The sequence below is a fragment of the Dendrobates tinctorius genome, unplaced genomic scaffold (assembly GCF_039654945.1).
Source record: "Dendrobates tinctorius isolate UK_male_01 unplaced genomic scaffold, ASM3965494v1 ptg000023l, whole genome shotgun sequence".
Lineage (NCBI taxonomy): Eukaryota > Metazoa > Chordata > Amphibia > Anura > Dendrobatidae > Dendrobates > Dendrobates tinctorius.
In genome coordinates this window covers 7886366-7913392 of record NW_027361691.1, presented here as the reverse complement: position 1 = coordinate 7913392, position 27027 = coordinate 7886366, and the positions used below count along the sequence as shown (strand labels likewise).

The following is a 27027-nucleotide window of genomic DNA, read 5'->3' as shown; positions in this document are numbered from 1 at the left end:
CAGTGGCAGGGGAGATGGGCAACAAGATGTCAGGCCAGGTTGGTGGAGAGTCCAGGATAGGGAGGAGGGGCGCTGAGGAGCCGTCAGGCTAGGTGAGTGGAGATTCAGTGGAAGGGAGTAGGGACAGTGAGAAGCGGGCAGGCTAGGTGGGCAGAGATTGAGCAGCAGGGAGGCGAGACAGGGGGGAGCTGTCAGGCTAAGCAGGTGGAGAATCGGTGGCAGAGAGAGGGACAGTGAGGAGCTGTCAGGGAGGAGGGGCAGTGAGGAGCTGTCAGGCTAGGCAGGTGGAGAATCAGTGTCAGGGAGGAGGGGCAGTGAGGAGCTGTCAATCAGGCCAGGTTGGTGGAGATTCAGCTTTCACTGCTTTAGACAGCCCCATCATCAGATTCACAGATAAAAATGAGCACCAAAGCCTGTGGCGAAACAGACTGAGGTGGAGGCTGATGTATGACCACAGCTGGGGCTGCTTAGTATCTTAGTTTCAGTCCCATTGTCTGTTTTCTATTTACAGTATATTTGTCCCACTTGTGTTTTGTCTTCTACCACCACCTAGTGGAGCATTAGACATATGACGTGTGCTGTAAGCTCATCCTTGCTGTCATTACTGTGATGTATAGCTTGAACATCGGCCTCCATCGCTTTTTAATTGATTTATAATGTGGTTTCTCTTTTGGCGTTAAACATTATTTTGCAATCTGTGCTTTTGGATCCCTTTTAGGCCGGGATCACACATGCAAAAAAAAAAAAAACACGTCTGAGTCTCGCATGTTAATACCCGGCACTCGGATGGGAGCGTGCGGCCGCATAGCAATACATGGAGCTACACGCTCCGCTCCCGAGTGCCTGGTATTGAGGAGCGAGACTTGCGAGTGTGATGCGAGAAACTCGCGCAAGTGTGACCCCGGCCTTAAAGGAATTTTCCACTTTCGGGGGGAAAAAAAAAACCCTGTTCCGTGTCAGCAGTTTGTTTAATAAGAACTGGAAAAAAAAAAAAAAAAAAACACCTCTTGCTTTCTCAGGGACAGTGCTACAGCGAACAACAGACTGGAGCAGCGGCAGAGACTCAGCGATGAGGGACAGTCACCAAGTAGAACATGTCTCTTAAAAGGGAACCTGCCAGTATGATTTCCCTACTGAAATTAGTGTTATGGCAGTATACGTCCTGGTAAAACAGTAAAAGTTACCCCAGTATTGTAGTAATCAGACATACTAGTCATGAAAAAATTAGCTTTGCAGTCTCATGCAAATTAGCCTGCAAGTGCATTGGGGGACATCAGTGTCCTGAGTCTAAGTACACCCCACAATGTTGCTTTACCCTTTACCAAATTTTTCACTGGACACAACATAATCGTAGCTGCAGAGCAGAATAAAATGTTTTTTTGTTTTTGTTTTTTTAAATTTAGTCTTTCCATCGCCATTGAAAGCTTGTACTTTCTATGCGCATTCTCTGCTGACAGAATCCCTTTAAACAGTTAAAATAAAAATTAAATCCAAGGAGGGCGTTACCAGAGAGATTTCACTGGGAGCGTGTGCTTCTTCCCTTCTCTGACACTGACCAATCATAAGCAGGTTGGGAAAAACACACCCCCAGTGGGAGCTCTCTGGTAATACCCACTTGCACTAAAGTATTTTATTTTTTTTTAACTGTTTAGGTGACCAATGATTTTTTTTATTTATATTAGAAAAAAAAAAAGTAAAAATCATTTTTTTTAATGTACTATAAAAACTTGATTTAAGTATTAGGTGATCTTGTGATGTCACATTGCTTTTAATACACAATAAGTTCTCTTGGTAATTTTTTATGGCACAAAAAAACTTTATTTAAAGCATAAAAAGTTATTGTAAAGCTCAAACTGTGATTTCACCGGATATAAACAGGTTTCGTCCGCATGGTAAAGTCACATAAACCTGCCATCAGCTGGGGAAGGAGAGGTCCAAGCCTCCACATACCGTATTTTTCGGACCATAAGAGGCACCTAGGTTTTAGGGGAGGAAATTAGGGGAAAAAACTGGAGCAAAAAATGTGGTCAATTCTGTACTTAATATCCCCTATCCTGGTTAATATGGTCCCTTCATTCCCATCCTGATACACATGGCTCCTATCCCTATCCTGGTATGCATGGTCCACCACATCCCTATGCTGGCAAGAATGATCGCCCTTATCCCTATCCTTGTATGCAGGGCCCCTCCATCTCGTCCTGGTATGCATGGCCCCATCCCGATCCTGGTATGATTGGCCCCATTAGAAAACATTTTAAAAAAAAAAAACATTACACTTACCTTCCCGGCGCTCCCTCGCAGCGTCCTGCTCCGACACCAGCAACTGCTTTATGCTTGTAAGCAGCGCATATAGCAGGGATGTCTTGCGCTGCTTGCAAGCCGAAGGGCAGCTGCCGGAATACTCAGTGCTCTGCACGCAGGGACTGTTTGCGCGCAAAGCAGCAAGTATTCATTGCTCTCTAGCAAGCAGTGTCAGCCGGAGCCTTCCTGCTGCTGCCGGCGGTCACATATACCAATACTTGCATGGAAGGGGGTGAATATTCAGGGAGCACCAGGAAGGTAAGTGTAATGATTTGTTTATTTAATGTTTTCTGATGGGACCATGCAAACCAGTATGGGGGAGGGGGCCAATCATACCAGGATGCCATTAAAGAGAAATTAATATTCATTGCCCTCCACACCCATGGGCGTGGAATGCAGTGAATATTAATTTCACTTTAGCAGCGGGCACAGGAGTTAGCCGCAGCAGCCGACTCCTGCTTCTGTGATCTGCTGCTCCACCGAAACCGCTCCCCCACCATAGCCAGAGCCGGTACATCCGGACTACAAGACACACCCCCCCCACCCCCATTTTCCTCCACATTTTGGGAGGAAAAAGTGGGGTGCGTCTTATAGTACAAATATAATATATATTAGAGTGCAGTATATTTGGCTTCATGGAGAGCGAAGTATAAAACACTACTACCCACAAAACTAAAACTTCTTACAGGTACTGGCAGCATATTAAATATACATTGCACAAACAGGGAGTTCAACATCGCCCCAAGCAAAAAACTACAACAAAGCAGCCTTGGGAATATCACAAAAAATAAAATATAAATACAATCGGAAATATTTTTTTTTAAAGAAGACATTTTTTTCCTTAAATCCTAAAAACGAATATGCCCTTATAAAAAATTTTTTTTTATAGAATTGTGAAACAAATCATTTCATTCATAAGACGCATCAATTTTTACTCGACAGCAAAAATAGCGCAAATTTCTCCAATTAGAGCACCTGGCAGAATACAATTGGCACAATCCACCGGGAAAGTCAGACACGTTCCTTTCAGGCTGATATTCAGCGCCCTAAAAAAAAAAAAAATAGCGACTATGGCTTTAATACGCTTTTTTTTTCTTGTTTTGTTTTATTAAGCCCGCGCTCCTTTTACTAAACGGTTTTGGATAAGCACGAAAAAGTGCAACAGAATTCTAGTTTATAAATAAATCTGCCCACAATTATAGCAAATTTGCCCAATTTTTTTCCACATTTCTTTTTTTTAATTTTTTGATCTTTCAGGGAAAAAAAAAAAAAAAAAAAAACCACAGGTTTTTCCATTGCAAATGGTGAAATACAGCACAATCATCTGGTGAAGAACCTTAGAACAGGTTTAAGTAATTTGAAGGAGACCAGGCCTGGTCACTACGGTATTAAAATCTTCCATAGCCTCATAGAGCAGCCGCCAAAGTCCACACAACCCCCCCCCCCCCAATATGTATCCTCGCCATCCAAAATAAATCTGCGGTGATGGCAGATACTGTGCCTGTGGGACTCACGACACTCTGCTGGGGAGACTGAAGGCCAGCAGATTAAGTGTTAAAGAGGAGGCACATAATGTTGTTCACAACGACGGTCGGTCTCCGCTTTACGTCTTCCAGAAGAAGGGGTTCTGGGCGAGACGCCGCTGAAAACTCTCATACCTAGGAGTGGAGAAGGGAAAGAGTCAACCATTGACGTACAGCGTTGAGAGTTCCAATAAGTGGCAGCACTACAGAGTCAGTGTCATGGCCAGAATGTAATTCTGCTGCAGACAGTTGCCCAACAGCCAGAGATACTGAAGGTTTGTGAAGAGGGAGAGGTTTCTGCTGCAGTCAGTTGCCCAACAGCCAGAGATAGGTCGGATCTAAGGTTTCTGAAAAATGAGGACAGGGAAAGACCGCTCTAGCTAATTTTTCATTTATTCATGCAGTTATGATCACAACTGGATAGGCTCATAGGAGAGAAACTTCATAAGAGCATTTCCTACTTACAGCTTTTATTTTTTTTTTCTACCTGGGCCCTTTGTTTGCCTGAAGTTTTAAAACAACTAAATAAAACAAACAAAAAAAACGCTATATCAGAGGTCTCAAACACCGCGGCCCACGGGCCGCATGCGGCCCCTGAGGCAGTGATCTGCGGCCCGCGGTGCACCACACGTCTCACTCCCTGAGGCAGGTAGAAGGTGGAAGGCACGCATTCAGGAGCGCGCGATGGCTGCTCTGTGTGCACAGGACCTGGGATGACGTTACAGGAGGGGAGGAGTCAGTGGTCACATGACTAGGGGCCTCCGTGTCTGCAGGACGCTGTGGTCTGTGCTGGATGCAGGTAAGTTTGTGTGTGGGGTCAAGAGGGATTTACAGGGTGGACGGGGCGGAGCCGCGCGTGTACAAGGCGGGCAGAGATGTGCATGTATTTTGGCATGGGGGCCCCCCCCATTTGAAAGTTCGCACCAGGGCCCATAACTTTGTAGTTACGCCACTGCTCACGCTAGAAGAGAGGAGTGCGTCGCTCCGTAGTGGCTGTGGCCCTGCGTGATGACATCCCTCTGGCGCTGTGTAATGACATCACGCCAGCGTGCAGAGAGCAGAGACGTGACTTTCCCCCCATTGCTGGATTTTGCAGGTGACTGTGGCTGTGCGTGTACAGCGAGATGATTGCACCGGCTCACATGCAGAGCCGACACTATCATCCGCTGAGGTAAGCTGTACATCACAGCTGACAACCTATTTGAACGACCACGATCGGTATTAGCACCGATCGCGGTCTTTTAACCCTTTAGATACCACAATCAATTGTGGCTGTATTAAGTTTGAAAGGAATGCGGCCCGCCAGCTTAAATTTTTTTTTTTTTTTTTTTTATGTGCAGCCCATTTACGCCGCAGAGTTTGAGACCCCTGCGCTACATGTAGCCCCCAAATCCCTGTTCTCACCATTTTACAACCACGTTTGATGGTATGAAGACCTCTGTTGGGTTTGGGGTCATCTGCGCCTGCGTCACGGCAAACGACGAAGCAAAGTTATAAAAGTTTTCCAGCATTTTTTGGGTGAACTGAAAAAAAAAAAAAAACCGTATTACAAATAAAGTTGCATTTAGGGAAGTTGTGACCTCACAGCGGCGCCATCCCACCGCCTAGTGGCTTTCACGTAAATAACGGCATGAAGCCTCTGGTGCTCATTAGATACGCAAGCGTTAGGCTTGGGATACACGGCGACACGTGTCGCAACGTGACATCGCATTTAACAATTGCCTTTGGTGTCAAATTGAGACCTACAACCTCCTGCGACACATTTCTTGCCACAGACTTCAATGCAAGAGATGTGACTCAGCAGCTCTAAAATAGTCGTGGGACACAAAGTGACAGGTTGCACAAGTGTTATACCGCGAGTTGCTGTTGCATGACATGTCGCCGTGCAGCTTCACACTAATGTTCGTGTAGTTTAGCGGTCATTAAAAGGATACTGGCCATTAACGTTCTTTCTGACAGGACCAATGAAGGACTTACCGTATTTTTTGGACTATAAGATACACTTATTTTCCTTCCAAAAAGGTGGAGGAAAATGGGGGGTACGTCTTATAGTCCAGATGTACTGGCTCCGACTATGGTGGGGGTACGGCATCAGTGGAGCAGCGGGTCACAGAGGCAGAATCCGGCTGCTGCGGCTATCTCCTGTGCCCGCTGCTAAAGAAAAATAAATATTCACAGCATTCCACGTCCATGGGCGTGAAGAGAAACAAATATTCATTTTTCTTTAATGGCGTCCTGGTATGATTGGTCCCATCCTTATCCTGGTATGATTGGCCCCCGCCCCCATCCTGGTATGCATGGCACCATCAGAAAACAGTAAAAAAACAAAACAAAAAAAAAACCACATTACTCTTGCCTTCCCGGCGCTCTCTCGCAGCGTCCTGCTCTGATGCCAGCAACGTCTCAATGCTTGCAAGCAGCGCGCGGCAGGGACGTCATGCGCTACTTGCAAGCCGAAGGGCATCTGCCGGAATACTCACTGCTCGGCACGCAGGGACTGTGGGTGCGCAAAGCACAGAGTATTAATTGCTCTCTAGCGAGCACAGTGTCAGCCGGAGCCTTCCTGCTGCTGCTAGCGGTCACGTGTGCCAATACTGGATAAATGAATATTCATGTAATGGGGTGAATATTAATTTCTTAAGTATCGGCACACTTAACAGCTCCGGCTGACACTGTGTTCGCTAGAGACCAATGAATACTCGCTTCTTTGCGCACACAGTTGCAGCATGCAGAGCATGAAGTATTTCAGCAGCTGCCATTCAGCTTTAAAGGAGCACGACGTCCCTGCCGTGCACTGCTTACAAGCATTAAGAAGCTACTGGCATCGGAGCAGGACGCTGCGAGGGAGCGCAGGAAGGTAAGTGTGATGGTTTGTTTCTTTAATGTTTTCTGATGGGGCCAATCATACCAGGATAGGGATGAGGGGGGCCCTGCATACCAAGGTAGGGGATATTAAGTACAGAATTGACCACATTTTTTGCTACAATTTTTTTTCCTAATTTCCTACTCTAAAGCCTAGGTGCGTCTTATAGTCAGAAAAATACGGTATGTGTCATCTACTGACCTGAGTGAAGGAGTCTACAGTTGACACGGCCGCGCTGGCTACTGGCGTCTGCTGTGCCAGCTGCTCTACCAGCTCCACCGAGATCCCGATCTGGGCTACTGAAGGTGTCTGCGGTAAACTCATAGCCCCAAATGGGTGCTGCGTCCCCTCTCCTGAAAGAGCCATAGCTACACATCATACCTGGATCATGGAAATTGTAAAGAAAATCATCTGCCCAATTATAGTAGTTATATTCTTGTACATAGGAGCAGTATTATAGTAGTTATATTCTTGTACATAGCAGTATTATAGTAGTTATATTCTTGTACATAGGGGCCAGTATTATAGTATATTCTTGTACATAGGGGCAGTATTATAGTAGTTATATTCTTGTACATAGGGGCAGTATTATAGTAGTTATATTCCGGTACATAGGGGCAGTATTATAGTAGTTATATTCTTGCACATAGGGGGCAGTATTATAGTAGTTACATTCTTGTACATAGGGGCAGTATTATAGTAGTTATATTCTTGTACATAGGAGAAGTATTATTGTAGTTATATTCTTGTACATAGAGGCAGTATTATAGTAGTTATATTCTTGTACGTAGGAGCAGTATTATAGTAGTTATATTCTTGTACATAGGGAGCAGTATTATAGTAGTTATATTCTTGTACATAGGAGCAGTATTATAGTAGTTATATTCTTGTACATAGCAGTATTATAGTAGTTATATTCTTGTACATAGGGGCCAGTATTATAGTATATTCTTGTACATAGGGGCAGTATTATAGTAGTTATATTCTTGTACATAGGGGCAGTATTATAGTAGTTATATTCCGGTACATAGGGGCAGTATTATAGTAGTTATATTCTTGCACATAGGGGGCAGTATTATAGTAGTTACATTCTTGTACATAGGGGCAGTATTATAGTAGTTATATTCTTGTACATAGGAGCAGTATTATTGTAGTTATATTCTTGTACATAGAGGCAGTATTATAGTAGTTATATTCTTGTACGTAGGAGCAGTATTATAGTAGTTATATTCTTGTACATAGGGGCAGTATTATAGTAGTTATATTCTTGTACATAGGAGCAGTATTATAGTAGTTATATTCTTGTACATAGGAGCAGTATTATAGTAGTTATATTCCTGTACATAGGAGCAGTATTATAGTAGTTATATTCTTGTACATAGGGAGCAGTATTATAGTAGTTATATTCTTGTACATAGGAGCAGTATTATAGTAGTTATATTCTTGTACATAGGTGCAGTATTATAGTAGTTATATTCTTGTACATAGGGACAGTATTATAGTAGTTATATTCTTGTACATAGGAGCAATATTATAGTAGTTATATTCTTGTACATAGGGAGCAGTATTATAGTAGTTATATTCTTGTACATAGGAGCAGTATTATAGTAGTTATATTCCTGTACATAGGAGCAGTATTATAGTAGTTACATTCTTGTACACAGGAGCAGTATTACAGTAGTTATATTTTTGTACATAGGAGCAGTATTACAGTAGTTATATTTTTGTGTATAGGAGCAGTATTAGGGTAAGTGCACACGCTGCGGATTCACCTGCGGAAACGCAGGTAAAACCGCAGGTAAAGTGACCTGCGGTTTGGCCTGCGGTTCCACACCTCTATGTTAAAGGTGTGAAACCGCAGCAGAATCCGCAGAAACAATTGACATGCTGCGGAAAAAAAACCTGCAGCTTTTCCGCAGGTAAAAAACCGCAGCGTGAGCACTGCGGTTTTGAAAACCCATAGGCTAACATGGTGAAGTACCATGTCTGCGGGGCCAAAACCGCAGCAGAACCGCAACGTGTGTACATGGCCTTATAGTAGGACCAGCAATTACCTGCAAAAAACATGGCCCTGTTAAATGCTTTTCACAGTAACATATTACACAATTCTCACCAGACTTCAGGCCGGATATTTTGAATATGGCGCTGGGCTTTTCATTAGTGATGAATCCGAGGAGCTGCCAGACGGGCATGCCGCTGTGATCAGGGTAGGAGATGTACACAGAACCCCCCATTCTCTCAGGGAAGGGGATAGTCCCCAGCATGAACACCACCACATGGTTGATGCTCTCATAGTCAGGCAGGTTAAAGACGAACTTATCCTCTGCTATCTGCTGGGCATCTGTCTGCACCTGCGGAGACAAGAGGAAACGCTTATTCGCCCCACGATCACCAATATCCAGGCGGCCCTGTGCAGTTACGGCTCACGGGAGGCAGTTTTGCAAAACTACTACTATAATGAGGGTATATCTCAGCAGACAAATCCGACACAGGAAAGCTGAACTAGTAATACCTGTGCAATACCCCCCACCTCGAGCCCTGCACCGGGTATAACAGTTACTATGTCTGCTCCTCTGTCCTTTCTCTGCCCCATCACCTCTGCCTTCATGCAGGCGGCATTGTGCGATATCGAAGATCACATCCGGTCACCCCGATACTAATATCCGCACGGCACCCGCAGGGCAACACCCTAAACCTACGGTAAGAAATAGCCCATTTATTGCAGGTAGCTGTCTATCCAGTGCAGCCGATGGGTCAGAGACTTGTCAGAACTCGACAATGTAAATCTCCGGATCCACAGAAACACTCGGAGCCGTCTACATGATAGGAGAAGATGGAGAGACGCCGGCAGTCATTGGTTTATTCAGAAAAACATGAAACTCCGATGGCAAAAACGGACACCGAGCAAACACCGATATCACACCGACATCTGAATGAGACCGACGGGAGGAGGCACTCAGCCAAATATGGAGGTAGCCGCCCCCTCCAAAACAGTCCAGCACCTCCCGACAGAATAAAGCAAGTGTGAACAGGTGCAAGAAGCTGCGACTGCAATGTACAAACAGGTGTGATGTTCACATTGTTCATGTGCTGTCACATAGCCCCCTGTACTGTCAGTCGCCCCCTGCGCTGTGTCACACTGCCCCCTGTACTGTCACATTGCCCCCTGCATTGTCAGTCGCCCCCTGCCGCTGTCACGCCGCCCCACACACTGTCACATTGCCTCCCGTACTGTCAGTCGCCCCCTGCACTGTGTCACATTGCCTCCTGTACTGTCAGTCACCCCCTGCACTGTATCACACTGCCCCCTGTACTGTCAAATTGCCCACTGTACTGTAAGTCGCCCCTTGTACTGTGTCACATTGCCTCCTGTATTGTCAGTCGCCCCCTGCACTGTGTCACATTGCCCCCTGTATTGTCAGTCGCCCCCTGCACTGTGTCACATTGCCTCCTGTATTGTCAGTCGCCCCCTGCACTGTGTCACATTGCCCCCTGTACTGTCAGTCGCCCCCTGCACTGTGTCACATTGCCCCCTGCTTTGTCAGTCGCCCCCTGCACTGTGTCACATTGCCCCCTGCACTGTCAGTCGCCCCCTGCACTGTGTCACATTGCCCCCTGCACTGTCAGTCGCCACCTGCACTCGCCCCTGTACTGTGTCACATTGCCCCCTGTACTGTCAGTCGCCCCCTGCACTGTGTCACATTGCCCCCTGTACTGTCAGTCGCCCCCTGCACTGTGTCACACTGCCCCCTGTACTGTCAGTCGCCCCCTGCACTGTGTCACACTGCCCCCTGTACTGTCAGTCGCCCCCTGCACTGTGTCACATTGCCCCCTGTACTGTCAGTCTCCCCCTGCACTGTGTCACATTGCCCCCTGCACTGTCAGTCGCCCCCTGCACTGTCACATTGCCCCCTGCACTGTGTGACACTGCCCCCTGCACTGTCAGTCGCCCCCCTGCACTGTGTCACATTGCCCCCTGTACTGTCAGTCGCCTCCTGCACTGTGTCACATTGCCCCCTGTACTGTCAGTCGCCCCCTGCACTGTGTCACATTGCCCCCTGTACTGTCAGTCGCCCCTTGCACTGTGTCACACTTCCCCTTGAACTGTCAGTCGCCCCCTGCACTATCAAATTGCCCCCTGTACTGTCAGTCGCCACCTGCAGTCACCCCCTGTACTGTCAGTCGCCCCCTGCACTGTGTCACATTGCCCCCTGCACTGTGTGACACTGCCCCCTGTACTGTCAGTCGCCCCCTGCACTGTGTCACATTGCCCCCTGCACTGTGTGACACTGCCCCCTGTACTGTCAGTCGCCCCCTGCACTGTGTCACATTGCCCCCTGCACTGTGTGACACTGCCCCCTGTACTGTCAGTCGCCCCCTGCACTGTGTCACATTGCCCCCTGTACTGTCAGTCTCCCCCTGCACTGTGTCACATTGCCCCCTGCACTGTCACATTGCCCCCTGCACTGTGTGACACTGCCCCCTGCACTGTCAGTCGCCCCCCTGCACTGTGTCACATTGCCCCCTGCACTGTCATTCGCCCCCTGCACTGTGTCACATTGCCCCCTGTACTGTCAGTCGCCCCCTGCACTGTGTCACATTGCCCCCTGTACTGTCAGTCGCCCCCTGCACTGTGTCACACTGCCCCCTGCACTGTGTCACACTGCCCCCTGCACTCAGTCGCCCCCTGCACTGTGTCACATTGCCCCCTGTACTGTCAGTCGCCCCCTGCACTGTGTCACATTGCCCCCTGTACTGTCAGTCACCCCCTGCACTGTGTCACATTGCCCCCTGTACTGTCAGTCGCCCCCTGTACTGTGTCACACTGCCCCCTGTACTGTCAGTCGCCACCTGCAGTCACCCCCTGCACTGTGTCACATTGCCCCCTGTACTGTCAGTCACCCCCTGTACTGTGTCACATTGCCCCCTGTACTGTCAGTCGCCCCCTGCACTGTGTCACACTTCCCCCTGTACTGTCAGTCACCCACTGCACTGTGTCACATTGCCCCCTGTACTGTCAGTCGCCCCTTGCACTGTCACATTGCCCCCTGCACTGTCAGTCGCCCCCTGCACTGTGTCACATTGCCCCCTGTACTGTCAGTCGCCCCTTGCACTGTGTCACATTGCCCACTGTACTGTCAGTCACCCCCTGCACTGTGTCACATTGCCCCCTGCACTGTCAGTCGCCCCCTGCACTGTGTCACATTGCCCCCTGTACTGTCAGTCGCCCCTTGCACTGTGTCACATTGCCCCCTGTACCGTCAGTCGCCCCTTGCACTGTGTCACATTGCCCCCTGCACTATCACATTGCCCCCTGTACTGTCAGTCACCCCCTGCACTGTCACATTGCCCCCTGTACTGTCAGTCACCCCCTGCACTGTGTCACATTGCCTCCTGTACTGTCAGTCGCCCCCTGCACTGTGTCACATTGCCCCCTGTACTGTTAGTCGCCCCCTGCACTGTGTCACATTGCCCCCCTGTACTGTCAGTCGCCCCCCTGTACTGTCAGTCGCCCCCCTGTACTGTCAGTCACCTCCTGCACTGTGTCACATTGCCCCCTGTACTGTCAGTCGCCCCCTGCACTGTGTCACATTGCCCCCTGTACTGTCAGTCGCCCCCTGTACTGTGTCACATTGCCCCCTGTACTGTCAGCCGCCCCCTGCACTGTCACATTGCCCCCTGTACTGTCAGTCGCCCCCCTGTACTGTGTCACATTGCCCCCTGCACTGTCAGTCGCCCCCTGCACTGTGTCACATTGCCCCCTGTACTGTCAGTCGCCCCCTGCACTAGGTCACATTGCCCCCTGTACTATCAGTCGCCCCCAGCACTGTCACATTGCCCCCTGTACTGTCAGTCGCCCCCTGCACTGTGTCACATTGCCCCCTGTACTGTCAGTCACCCCCTGCACTGTGTCACACTGCACCCTGTACTGTCAGTCGCCCCCTGCACTGTGTCACACTGCCCCCTGTACTGTCAGTCACCCCCTGCACTGTGTCACATTGCCCCCTGTACAGTGTCACATTGCCCCCTGTACTGTCAGTCGCCCCCTGCACTGTGTCACATTGCCCCCTGTACTGTCAGTCGCCCCCTGAACTGTGTCACATTGCCCCCTGTACTGTCAGTCGCCCCCTGCACTGTCACACTGCCCCCTGTACTGTCAGTCGCCCCCTGCACTGTGTCACATTGCCCCCTGTACTGTCAGTCACCCCCTGCACTGTGTCACATTGCCCCCTGTACTGTCAGTCACCCCTTGCACTGTGTCACACTGCCCCCTGTACTGTCAGTCGCCCCCTGCACTGTGTCACATTGCCCCCTGTACTGTCAGTCGCCCCCTGCACTGTGTCACATTGCCCCCTGCACTGTCAGTCGCCCCCTGCACTGTGTCACATTGCCCCCTGCACTGTCACACTGCCCCCTGTACTGTCAGTCGCCCCCTGCACTGTCACACTGCCCCCTGTACTGTGTCAAATTGCCCACTGTACTGTGTCAAATTGCCCACTGTACTGTAAGTCGCCCCTTGTACTGTGTCACATTGCCTTCTGTACTGTCAGTCGCCCCTTGCACTGTGTCACATTGCCTCCTGTATTGTCAGTCGCCCCCTGCACTGTCACACTGCCCCCTGTACTGTGTCAAATTGCCCACTGTACTGTGTCAAATTGCCCACTGTACTGTAAGTCGCCCCTTGTACTGTGTCACATTGCCTTCTGTACTGTCTGTCACCCCCTGCACTTTGTCACATTGCCCCCCTGCACTGTATCACACTGCCCCCTGTACTGTCAGTCACCCCCTGCACTGTGTCACATTGCCCCCTGTACTGTCAGTCACCCCCTGCACTGTGTCACATTGCCCCCTGTACTGTCAGTCGCCCCCTGTACTGTGTCACATTGCCCCCTGTACTGTCAGTCGCCCCCTGCACTGTGTCACATTGCCCCCTGTACTGTCAGTCGCCCCCTGCACTGTCACACTGCCCCCTGTACTGTCAGTCGCCCCCTGCACTGTGTCACATTGCCCCCTGCACTGTCAGTCGCCCCCTGCACTGTGTCACATTGCCCCCTGAATTGTCAGTCGCCCCCTGTACTGTGCTACATTGCCCCCTGTACTGTCAGTCGCCCCCTGCACTGTGTCACATTGCCCCCTGTACTGTCAGTCACCCCCTGCACTGTGTCACATTGCCCCCTGTACTGTCAGTCACCCCTTGCACTGTGCCACACTGCCCCCTGTACTGTCAGTCGCCCCCTGCACTGTGTCACATTGCCCCCTGTACTGTCAGTCGCCCCCCGTACTGTCAGTCGCCCCCCTGTACTGTCAGTCGCCCCCCTGTACTGTGTCACATTGCCCCCTGTACTGTCAGTCGCCCCCTGCACTGTGTCACATTGCCCCCTGTACTGTCAGTCGCCCCCTGCACTGTCACATTGCCCCCTGCTTTGTCAGTCGCCCCCTGCACTGTGTCACACTGCCCCCTGCACTGTCAGTCGCCCCCTGCACTGTCAGTCGCCACCTGCACTCGCCCCTGTACTGTGTCACATTGCCCCCTGTACTGTCAGTCGCCCCCTGCACTGTGTCACATTGCCCCCTGTACTGTCAGTCGCCCCCTGCACTGTGTCACACTGCCCCCTGTACTGTCAGTCGCCCCCTGCACTGTGTCACATTGCCCCCTGTACTGTCAGTCTCCCCCTGCACTGTGTCACATTGCCCGCTGCACTGTCAGTCGCCCCCTGCACTGTCACATTGCCCCCTGCACTGTGTGACACTGCCCCCTGCACTGTCAGTCGCCCCCTGCACTGTGTCACATTGCCCCCTGTACTGTCAGTCGCCCCCTGCACTGTGTCACATTGCCCCCTGTACTGTCAGTCGCCCCTTGCACTGTGTCACACTTCCCCCTGTACTGTCAGTCGCCACCTGCACTATCAAATTGCCCCCTGTACTGTCAGTCGCCACCTGCAGTCACCCCCTGTACTGTCAGTCGCCCCCTGCACTGTGTCACATTGCCCCCTGCACTGTGTGACACTGCCCCCTGCACTGTCAGTCGCCCCCTGCACTGTGTCACATTGCCCCCTGTACTGTCAGTCGCCCCCTGCACTGTGTCACATTGCCCCCTGTACTGTCAGTCGCCCCCTGCACTGTGTCACATTGCCCCCTGCACTGTGTGACACTGCCCCCTGCACTGTGTGACACTGCCCCCTGCACTGTGTCACACTGCCCCCTGCACTGTGTCACACTGCCCCCTGCACTGTGTCACACTGCCCCCTGCACTGTCAGTCGCCCCCTGCACTGTGTCACATTGCCCCCTGTACTGTCAGTCGCCCCCTGCACTGTGTCACATTGCCCCCTGTACTGTCAGTCACCCCCTGCACTGTGTCACATTGCCCCCTGTACTGTCAGTCGCCCCTTGCACTGTGTCACACTGCCCCGTGTACTGTCAGTCGCCACCTGCAGTCACCCCCTGCACTGTGTCACATTGCCCCCTGTACTGTCAGTCACCCCCTGTACTGTGTCACATTGCCCCCTGTACTGTCAGTCGCCCCCTGCACTGTGTCACACTTCCCCCTGTACTGTCAGTCACCCCCTGCACTGTGTCACATTGCCCCCTGTACTGTCAGTCGCCCCTTGCACTGTCACATTGCCCCCTGCACTGTCAGTCGCCCCCTGCACTGTGTCACATTGCCCCCTGTACTGTCAGTCACCCCCTGCACTGTGTCACATTGCCCCCTGCACTGTCAGTCGCCCCCTGCACTGTGTCACATTGCCCCCTGTACTGTCAGTCGCCCCTTGCACTGTGTCACATTGCCCCCTGTACCGTCAGTCGCCCCTTGCACTGTGTCACATTGCCCCCTGCACTGTGTGACACTGCCCCCTGCACTTTGTCACACTGCCCCCTGCACTGTGTCACACTGCCCCCTGCACTGTGTCACACTGCCCCCTGCACTGTGTCACACTGCCCCCTGCACTGTCAGTCGCCCCCTGCACTGTGTCACATTGCCCCCTGTACTGTCAGTCGCCCCCTGCACTGTGTCACATTGCCCCCTGTACTGTCAGTCACCCCCTGCACTGTGTCACATTGCCCCCTGTACTGTCAGTCGCCCCCTGCACTGTGTCACATTGCCCCCTGTACTGTCAGTCTCCCCCTGAACTGTGTCACATTGCCCCCTGTACTGTCAGTCGCCCCCTGCACTGTCACACTGCCCCCTGTACTGTCAGTCGCCCCCTGCACTGTGTCACATTGCCCCCTGCACTGTCAGTCCCCCCCTGCACTGTGTCACATTGCCCCCTGCATTGTCAGTCGCCCCCTGTACTGTGTCACATTGCCCCCTGTACTGTCAGTCGCCCCCTGCACTGTGTCACATTGCCCCCTGTACTGTCAGTCACCCCCTGCACTGTGTCACGTTGCCCCCTGTACTGTCAGTCACCCCTTGCACTGTGTCACACTGCCCCCTGTACTGTCAGTCGCCCCCTGCACTGTGTCACATTGCCCCCTGTACTGTCAGTCGCCCCCTGCACTGTGTCACATTGCCCCCTGCACTGTCAGTCGCCCCCTGCACTGTGTCACATTGCCCCCTGTACTGTCAGTCGCCCCCTGCACTGTCACACTGCCCCCTGTACTGTCAGTCGCCCCCTGTACTGTCAGTCGCCCCCCTGTACTGTGTCACATTGCCCCCTGTACTGTCAGTCGCCCCCTGCACTGTGTCACATTGCCCCCTGTACTGTCAGTCGCCCCCTGCACTGTCACACTGCCCCCTGTACTGTCAGTCGCCCCCTGTACTGTCAGTCGCCCCCTGCACTGTGTCACATTGCCCCCTGTACTGTCAGTCGCCCCCTGCACTGTCAGTCGCCCCATGCACTGTGTCACACTGCCCCCTGCACTGTGTCACACTGCCCCCTGCACTGTCAGTCGCCCCCTGCACTGTGTCACATTGCCCCCTGTACTGTCAGTCACCCCCTGCACTGTGTCACATTGCCCCCTGTACTGTCAGTCACCCCCTGCACTGTCACATTGCCCCCTGTACTGTCAGTCACCCCCTGCACTGTGTCACATTGCCCCCTGTACTGTCAGTCGCCCCCTGCACTGTCAGTCGCCCCCTGCACTGTGTCACACTGCCCCCTGCACTGTGTCACACTGCCCCCTGCACTGTGTCACACTGCCCCCTGCACTGTGTCACACTGCCCCCTGCACTGTGTCACACTGCCCCCTGCACTGTCAGTCGCCCCCTGCACTGTCAGTCGCCCCCTGCACTGTCAGTCGCCCCCTGCACTGTCAGTCGCCCCCTGCACTGTGTCACATTGCCCCCTGTACTGTCAGTCACCCCCTGCACTGTGTCACATTGCCCCCTGTACTGTCAGTCACCCCCTGCACTGTGTCACATTGCCCCCTGCACTGTCAGTCGCCCCCCTGTACTGTCAGTCGCCCCCCTGCACTGTGTCACATTGCCCCCTGCACTGTGTCACATTGCCCCCTGCACTGTCAGTCGCCCCCTGTACTGTCAGTCGCCCCCCTGCACTGTGTCACATTGCCCCCTGCACTGTCAGTCGCCCCCCTGTACTGTCAGTCGCCCCCTGCACTGTCACATTGCCCCCCTGCACTGTGTCACACTGCCCCCTGTACTGTCAGTCGCCCCCCTGTACTGTGTCACATTGCCCCCCTGCACTGTATCACACTGCCCCCTGTACTGTCAGTCACCCCCTGCACTGTGTCACATTGCCCCCTGTACTGTCAGTCACCCCCTGCACTGTGTCACATTGCCCCCTGTACTGTCAGTCGCCCCCTGTACTGTGTCACATTGCCCCCTGTACTGTCAGTCGCCCCCTGCACTGTGTCACATTGCCCCCTGTACTGTCAGTCGCCCCCTGCACTGTCACACTGCCCCCTGTACTGTCAGTCGCCCCCTGCACTGTGTCACATTGCCCCCTGCACTGTCAGTCGCCCCCTGCACTGTGTCACATTGCCCCCTGAATTGTCAGTCGCCCCCTGTACTGTGCTACATTGCCCCCTGTACTGTCAGTCGCCCCCTGCACTGTGTCACATTGCCCCCTGTACTGTCAGTCACCCCCTGCACTGTGTCACATTGCCCCCTGTACTGTCAGTCACCCCTTGCACTGTGCCACACTGCCCCCTGTACTGTCAGTCGCCCCCTGCACTGTGTCACATTGCCCCCTGTACTGTCAGTCGCCCCCCGTACTGTCAGTCGCCCCCCTGTACTGTCAGTCGCCCCCCTGTACTGTGTCACATTGCCCCCTGTACTGTCAGTCGCCCCCTGCACTGTGTCACATTGCCCCCTGTACTGTCAGTCGCCCCCTGCACTGTGTCACATTGCCCCCTGTACTGTCAGTCGCCCCCTGCACTGTCACATTGCCCCCTGCACTGTCAGTCACCCCCTGCACTGTGTCACATTGCCCCCTGTACTGTCACACTGCCCCTGTACTGTCAGTCGCCCCCTGTACTGTCAGTCGCCCCCTGCACTGTGTCACATTGCCCCCTGCATTTTCAGTCGCCCCCTGTACTGTGTCACATTGCCCCTGTACTGTCAGTCGCCCCCTGCACTGTGTCACATTGCCCCCTGTACTGTCAGTCACCCCCTGCACTGTGTCACATTGCCCCCTGTACTGTCAGTCACCCCTTGCACTGTGTCACACTGCCCCCTGTACTGTCAGTCGCCCCCTGCACTGTGTCACATTGCCCCCTGTACTGTGTCACATTGCCCCCTGTACTGTCAGTCGTCCCCTGCACTGTGTCACATTGCCCCCTGCACTGTGTCACATTGCCCCCTGTACTGTCAGTCACCCCCTGCACTGTGTCACATTGCCCCCTGTACTGTCAGTCGCCCCCTGTACTGTGTCACATTGCCCCCTGTACTGTCAGTCACCCCCTGTACTGTGTCACATTGCCCCCTGTACTGTCAGTCGCCCCCCTGTACTGTGTCACATTGCCCCCCTGCACTGTGTCACACTGCCCCCTGTACTGTCAGTCACCCCCTGCACTGTGTCACATTGCCCCCCTGCACTGTATCACACTGCCCCCTGTACTGTCAGTCACCCCCTGCACTGTGTCACATTGCCCCCTGTACTGTCAGTCACCCCCTGCACTGTGTCACATTGCCCCCTGTACTGTCAGTCGCCCCCTGTACTGTGTCACATTGCCCCCTGTACTGTCAGTCGCCCCCTGCACTGTGTCACATTGCCCCCTGTACTGTCAGTCGCCCCCTGCACTGTCACACTGCCCCCTGTACTGTCAGTCGCCCCCTGTACTGTCAGTCGCCCCCTGTACTGTCAGTCGCCCCCTGCACTGTGTCACATTGCCCCCTGCACTGTCAGTCGCCCCCTGCACTGTGTCACATTGCCCCCTGAATTGTCAGTCGCCCCCTGTACTGTGTCACATTGCCCCCTGTACTGTCAGTCGCCCCCTGCACTGTGTCACATTGCCCCCTGTACTGTCAGTCACCCCCTGCACTGTGTCACAATGCCCCCTGTACTGTCAGTCACCCCTTGCACTGTGCCACACTGCCCCCTGTACTGTCAGTCGCCCCCTGCACTGTGTCACATTGCCCCCTGTACTGTCAGTCGCCCCCCGTACTGTCAGTCGCCCCCCTGTACTGTCAGTCGCCCCCCTGTACTGTGTCACATTGCCCCCTGTACTGTCAGTCGCCCCCTGTACTGTGTCACATTGTCCCCTGTACTGTGTCACATTGCCCCCTGTACTGTCAGTCGCCCCCTGCACTGTGTCACATTGCCCCCTGTACTGTCAGTCGCCCCCTGCACTGTGTCACATTGCCCCCTGTACTGTCAGCCGCCCCCTGCACTGTGTCACATTGCCCCCTGCACTGTCAGTCGCCCCCTGCACTGTGTCACATTGCCCCCTGTACTGTCAGTCACCCCCTGCACTGTGTCACATTGCCCCCTGCACTGTCAGTCACCCCCTGCACTGTGTCACATTGCCCCCTGCACTGTCAGTCGCCCCCTGTACTGTCAGTCGCCCCCCTGTACTGTCAGTCGCCCCAACTGCACTGTCAGTCGCCCCAACTGCACTGTGTCACATTGCCCCCTGTACTGTCAGTCGCCCCCTGTACTGTCAGTCGCCCCCTGCACTGTGTCACATTGCCCCCTGCACTGTCAGTCGCCCCCCTGTACTGTGTCACATTGCCCCCTGCACTGTCAGTCGCCCCCCTGTACTGTCAGTCGCCCCCTGCACTGTGTCACATTGCCCCCCTGCACTGTGTCACACTGCCCCCTGTACTGTCAGTCGCCCCCCTGTACTGTCAGTCACCCCCTGCACTGTGTCACATTGCCCCCCTGCACTGTATCACACTGCCCCCTGTACTGTCAGTCACCCCCTGCACTGTGTCACATTGCCCCCTGTACTGTCAGTCACCCCCTGCACTGTGTCACATTGCCCCCTGTACTGTCAGTCGCCCCCTGCACTGTGTCACATTGCCCCCTGCACTGTCAGTCGCCCCTGCACTGTGTCACATTGCCCCCTGTACTGTCAGTCGCCCCCTGCACTGTGTCACATTGCCCCCTGTACTGTCAGTCGCCCCCTGCACTGTGTCACATTGCCCCCTGTACTGTCAGTCGCCCCCTGCACTGTGTCACATTGCCCCCTGTACTGTCAGTCACCCCCTGCACTGTGTCACATTGCCCCCTGCACTGTCAGTCACCCCCTGCACTGTGTCACATTGCCCCCTGCACTGTCAGTCGCCCCCTGTACTGTCAGTCGCCCCCTGTACTGTGTCACATTGCCCCCTGTACTGTCAGTCGCCCCCTGCAATGTGTCACATTGCCCCCTGTACTGTCAGTCGCCCCCTGCACTGTGTCACATTGCCCCCTGCACTGTCAGTCGCCCCCCTGTACTGTGTCACATTGCCCCCTGCACTGTCAGTCGCCCCCTGCACTGTGTCACATTGCCCCCTGCACTGTCAGTCGCCCCCTGCACTGTGTCACATTGCCCCCTGCACTGTCAGTCGCCCCCTGCACTGTGTCACATTGCCCCCTGTACTGTCAGTCGCCCCCTGCACTGTGTCACATTGCCCCCTGTACTGTCAGTCGCCCCCTGCACTGTGTCACATTGCCCCCTGTACTGTCAGTCGCCCCCTGCACTGTGTCACATTGCCCCCTGTACTGTCAGTCGCCCCCTGCACTGTGTCACATTGCCCCCTGTACTGTCAGTCGCCCCCTGCACTGTGTCACATTGCCCCCTGTACTGTCAGTCGCCCCCTGCACTGTGTCACATTGCCCCCTGTACTGTCAGTCGCCCCCTGCACTGTGTCACATTGCCCCCTGCACTGTCAGTCGCCCCCTGCACTGTGTCACATTGCCCCCTGTACTGTCAGTCGCCCCCTGCACTGTGTCACATTGCCCCCTGTACTGTCAGTCACCCCCTGCACTGTGTCACATTGCCCCCTGCACTGTGTCACATTGCCCCCTGCACTGTCAGTCACCCCCTGCACTGTGTCACATTGCCCCCTGCACTGTCAGTCGCCCCCTGTACTGTCAGTCGCCCCCTGCACTGTGTCACATTGCCCCCTGCACTGTCAGTCGCCCCCTGCACTGTGTCACATTGCCCCCTGCACTGTCAGTCGCCCCCTGTACTGTCAGTCGCCCCCTGTACTGTGTCACATTGCCCCCTGTACTGTCAGTCGCCCCCTGCACTGTGTCACATTGCCCCCTGTACTGTCAGTCGCCCCCTGCACTGTGTCACATTGCCCCCTGCACTGTCAGTCGCCCCCTGCACTGTGTCACATTGCCCCCTGCACTGTCAGTCGCCCCCTGTACTGTCAGTCGCCCCCTGCACTGTGTCACATTGCCCCCTGTACTGTCAGTCGCCCCTTGCACTGTGTCACATTGCCCCCTGTACTGTCAGTCGCCCCCTGCACTGTGTCACATTGCCCCCTGTACTGTCAGTCGCCCCCTGCACTGTGTCACATTGCCCCCTGCACTGTCAGTCGCCCCCTGCACTGTGTCACATTGCCCCCTGCACTGTGTCACATTGCCCCCTGCACTGTCAGTCGCCCCCTGCACTGTGTCACATTGCCCCCTGTACTGTCAGTCGCCCCTTGCACTGTGTCACACTGCCCCCTGTACTGTCAGTCGCCCCCTGCACTGTGTCACATTGCCCCCTGTACTGTCAGTCACCCCCTGCACTGTGTCACATTGCCCCCTGTACTGTCAGTCGCCCCCTGCACTGTGTCACATTGCCCCCTGCACTGTCAGTCGCCCCCTGTACTGTCAGTCGCCCCCTGTACTGTGTCACATTGCCCCCTGTACTGTCACTCGCCCCCTGCACTGTGTCACATTGCCCCCTGCACTGTCAGTCGCCCCCTGCACTGTGTCACATTGCCCCCTGTACTGTCAGTCGCCCCCTGCACTGTGTCACATTGCCCCCTGTACTGTCAGTCGCCCCCTGCACTGTGTCACATTGCCCCCTGCACTGTCAGTCGCCCCCCTGCACTGTGTCACATTGCCCCCTGCACTGTGTCACATTGCCCCCTGCACTGTGTCACATTGCCCCCTGCACTGTGTCACATTGCCCCCTGCACTGTCAGTCGCCCCCTGCACTGTGTCACATTGCCCCCTGCACTGTCAGTCGCCCCCTGCACTGTGTCACATTGCCCCCTGTACTGTCAGTCGCCCCCTGCACTGTGTCACATTGCCCCCTGTACTGTCAGTCGCCCCCTGCACTGTGTCACATTGCCCCCTGTACTGTCAGTCGCCCCCTGCACTGTGTCACATTGCCCCCTGTACTGTCAGTCGCCCCCTGCACTGTGTCACATTGCCCCCTGTACTGTCAGTCGCCCCCTGCACTGTGTCACATTGCCCCCTGTACTGTCAGTCGCCCCCTGCACTGTGTCACATTGCCCCCTGTACTGTCAGTCGCCCCTTGCACTGTGTCACATTGCCCCCTGTACTGTCACTCGCCCCCTGCACTGTGTCACATTGCCCCCTGTACTGTCAGTCGCCCCCTGCACTGTGTCACATTGCCCCCTGCACTGTCAGTCGCCCCCTGCACTGTGTCACATTGCCCCCTGCACTGTCAGTCGCCCCCTGTACTGTCAGTCGCCCCCTGCACTGTGTCACATTGCCCCCTGTACTGTCAGTCGCCCCTTGCACTGTGTCACATTGCCCCCTGTACTGTCAGTCGCCCCCTGCACTGTGTCACATTGCCCCCTGTACTGTCAGTCGCCCCCTGCACTGTGTCACATTGCCCCCTGCACTGTCAGTCGCCCCCTGCACGGTGTCACATTGCCCCCTGCACTGTCAGTCGCCCCCTGCACTGTGTCACATTGCCCCCTGCACTGTGTCACATTGCCCCCTGCACTGTCAGTCGCCCCTTGCACTGTGTCACATTGCCCCCTGCACTGTCAGTCGCCCCTTGCACTGTTTCACACTGCCCCCTGTACTGTCAGTCGCCCCCTGCACTGTGTCACATTGCCCCCTGCACTGTCAGTCGCCCCCTGTACTGTCAGTCGCCCCCTGCACTGTGTCACATTGCCCCCTGCACTGTGTCACATTGCCCCCTGTACTGTGTCACATTGCCCCCTGTACTGTCAGTCGCCCCCTGCACTGTGTCACGTCGCCCCCTGTACTGTCAGTCGCCCCCTGTACTGTCAGTCGCCCCCTGCACTGTCAGTCGCCCCCTGCACTGTCAGTCGCCCCCTGCACTGTGTCACATTGCCCCCTGTACTGTCAGTCGCCCCCTGCACTGTGTCACATTGCCCCCTGCACTGTCAGTCGCCCCTTGCACTGTGTCACATTGCCCCCTGTACTGTCAGTCGCCCCCTGCACTGTGTCACATTGCCCCCTGTACTGTCAGTCGCCCCCTGCACTGTGTCACATTGCCCCCTGCACTGTCAGTCGCCCCCTGCACTGTGTCACATTGCCCCCTGCACTGTCAGTCGCCCCCTGTACTGTGTCACATTGCCCCCTGCACTGTCAGTCGCCCCCTGCACTGTGTCACATTGCCCCCTGCACTGTCAGTCGCCCCTGTACTGTCAGTCGCCCCCTGCACTGTGTCACATTGCCCCCTGCACTGTGTCACATTGCCCCCTGCACTGTCAGTCGCCCCTTGCACTGTGTCACATTGCCCCCTGCACTGTCAGTCGCCCCTTGCACTGTGTCACACTGCCCCCTGTACTGTCAGTCGCCCCCTGCACTGTGTCACATTGCCCCCTGCACTGTCAGTCGCCCCCTGTACTGTCAGTCGCCCCCTGTACTGTCAGTCGCCCCCTGCACTGTCAGTCGCCCCCTGCACTGTGTCACATTGCCCCCTGCACTGTGTCACATTGCCCCCTGTACTGTCAGTCGCCCCCTGCACTGTGTCACATCGCCCCCTGTACTGTCAGTCGCCCCTTGCACTGTGTCACACTGCCCCCTGTACTGTCAGTCGCCCCCTGCACTGTGTCACATTGCCCCCTGTACTGTCAGTCACCCCCTGCACTGTGTCACATTGCCCCCTGTACTGTCAGTCGCCCCCTGCACTGTGTCACATTGCCCCCTGCACTGTCAGTCGCCCCCTGTACTGTCAGTCGCCCCCTGTACTGTGTCACATTGCCCCCTGTACTGTCACTCGCCCCCTGCACTGTGTCACATTGCCCCCTGCACTGTCAGTCGCCCCCTGCACTGTGTCACATTGCCCCCTGTACTGTCAGTCGCCCCCTGCACTGTGTCACATTGCCCCCTGTACTGTCAGTCGCCCCCTGCACTGTGTCACATTGCCCCCTGCACTGTCAGTCGCCCCCCTGTACTGTGTCACATTGCCCCCTGCACTGTCAGTCGCCCCCTGCACTGTGTCACATTGCCCCCTGCACTGTCAGTCGCCCCCTGCACTGTGTCACATTGCCCCCTGCACTGTCAGTCGCCCCCTGCACTGTGTCACATTGCCCCCTGTACTGTCAGTCGCCCCCTGCACTGTGTCACATTGCCCCCTGTACTGTCAGTCGCCCCCTGCACTGTGTCACATTGCCCCCTGTACTGTCAGTCGCCCCCTGCACTGTGTCACATTGCCCCCTGTACTGTCAGTCGCCCCCTGCACTGTGTCACATTGCCCCCTGTACTGTCAGTCGCCCCCTGCACTGTGTCACATTGCCCCCTGCACTGTGTCACATTGCCCCCTGTACTGTCAGTCGCCCCCTGCACTGTGTCACATTGCCCCCTGCACTGTCAGTCGCCCCCTGCACTGTCAGTCGCCCCCTGCACTGTCAGTCGCCCCCTGCACTGTGTCACATTGCCCCCTGCACTGTCAGTCGCCCCCTGCACTGTGTCACATTGCCCCCTGCACTGTCAGTCGCCCCCTGTACTGTGTCACATTGCCCCCTGTACTGTGTCACATTGCCCCCTGTACTGTCAGTCGCCCCCTGCACTGTGTCACATTGCCCCCTGCACTGTGTCACATTGCCCCCTGTACTGTCAGTCTCCCCCTGCACTGTGTCACATTGCCCCCTGTACTGTCAGTCGCCCCCTGCACTGTGTCACATTGCCCCCTGCACTGTCAGTCGCCCCCTGCACTGTGTCACATTGCCCCCTGCACTGTCAGTCGCCCCCTGTACTGTCAGTCGCCCCCTGCACTGTCAGTCGCCCCCTGCACTGTGTCACATTGCCCCCTGTACTGTCAGTCGCCCCTTGCACTGTGTCACATTGCCCCCTGTACTGTCAGTCGCCCCCTGCACTGTGTCACATTGCCCCCTGCACTGTCAGTCGCCCCCTGCACTGTGTCACATTGCCCCCTGCACTGTCAGTCGCCCCCTGTACTGTCAGTCGCCCCCTGCACTGTGTCACATTGCCCCCTGCACTGTGTCACATTGCCCCCTGCACTGTCAGTCGCCCCTTGCACTGTGTCACATTGCCCCCTGCACTGTCAGTCGCCCCTTGCACTGTGTCACACTGCCCCCTGTACTGTTAGTCGCCCCCTGCACTGTGTCACATTGCCCCCTGCACTGTCAGTCGCCCCCTGTACTGTCAGTCGCCCCCTGTACTGTCAGTCGCCCCCTGCACTGTGTCACATTGCCCCCTGCACTGTGTCACATTGCCCCCTGTACTGTCAGTCGCCCCCTGCACTGTGTCACATCGCCCCCTGTACTGTCAGTCGCCCCCTGCACTGTGTCACATTGCCCCCTGTACTGTCAGTCGCCCCCTGTACTGTCAGTCGCCCCCTGCACTGTGTCACATTGCCCCCTGTACTGTCAGTCGCCCCCTGCACTGTGTCACATTGCCCCCTGCACTGTCAGTCGCCCACTGTACTGTCAGTCGCCCCCTGTACTGTGTCACATTGCCCCCTGCACTGTGTCACATTGCCCCCTGCACTGTCAGTCGCCCCCTGTACTGTCAGTCGCCCCCTGCGCTGTGTCACACTGCCCCCTGTACTGTTACATTGCCCCCTGCATTGTCAGTCGCCCCCTGCCGCTGTCACGCCGCCCCACACACTGTCACATTGCCTCCTGTACTGTCAGTCACCCCCTGCACTGTATCACACTGCCCCCTGTACTGTCAAATTGCCCACTGTACTGTCAGTCGCCCCTTGCACTGTGTCACATTGCCCCCTGCACTGTCAGTCGCCCCCTGCACTGTGTCACACTGCCCCCTGTACTGTCAGTCGCCCCTTGCACTGTGTCACATTGCCCCCTGTACTGTCAGTCGCCCCCCATACTGAGCCTTTACTTTGGGGTTTAGGGAAACACCACAGGCTTACCCTTGGATGTGCAGATGCCGGAGTCTGTGCTGCAGGGGGCGCTCTGCCACTTTGCTATGGGGGCCTCATGGCTCTACAGGGGTCTGGCGCCCACCCGTGCTCTGTAGGAGGGGCCGCACCCAGCCCTGGGGACCAATGAGAATCTGCATAATTTGCATATTACAGGAGCACAATCTGCCCCCCTGCATTAGTCACATATAGGGTTACCCCAGCTGCGGAGAGGACTACTATTCCCAGCATGTCCCGGCAGGACGCAATGTGTCACTATGAGACACGTGACTCACCAGCCTCCCCGCCACCAGGCAGCCGAACATGTCTGCAGGCCGGCGCTGTCCGCAGCCTCCCGGGCTCTGCGTGTCCCCGCCCGCTCCAGTCCAGAAACTTCTAGAAATCCTGCGATTAGGCGGCGTGAGAGCTAAAAAAAAAAAAAACAATACACGCCTCAAGCCCCGCCCACCCGAGGCTCAGGGCGCCATATTGGAGACTGGCAGAGCACTAGACAGGAGTCAGCCGCTGGGGCGGACGCTGCGCGGTCACATGACCTGGCTAGAGTCCGCCATGTTGGTAAAGGGCAGAAAACAAAAGAGCTGATTCTTCTGCCCGGAGAACGAGGCATTTTTTTTTTTTACTCCAGATTTTCCTCAGTGATCAGATGTTGGCGACTTCGAGTC

General features: G+C 55.0%; 1 protein-coding gene across 2 annotated transcripts; it reads right to left on the bottom strand.

Annotated features, from left to right (window-relative positions):
- Positions 1-1795: 1795 nt before the first annotated feature.
- HIKESHI (heat shock protein nuclear import factor hikeshi) lies at positions 1796-26788 on the bottom strand. 2 transcript variants are annotated; one of them, XM_073569239.1, is made up of 5 exons: positions 26641-26788; positions 8801-9038; positions 6889-7040; positions 5229-5347; positions 1796-3959 (listed from the first exon to the last, which is right to left on the bottom strand). In XM_073569239.1, the coding sequence occupies exons 1-5, from the start codon at positions 26668-26670 to the stop codon at positions 3905-3907; spliced, it is 594 nt and encodes a 197-aa protein (XP_073425340.1). In that variant the 5' UTR covers positions 26671-26788; the 3' UTR covers positions 1796-3904. The 2 variants fall into 2 exon arrangements, with proteins under 2 accessions (XP_073425340.1, XP_073425341.1); XM_073569240.1 differs by lacking the exon at positions 26641-26788 and adding an exon at positions 26357-26546.
- Between the last annotated feature and the right edge of the window lie 239 nt (positions 26789-27027).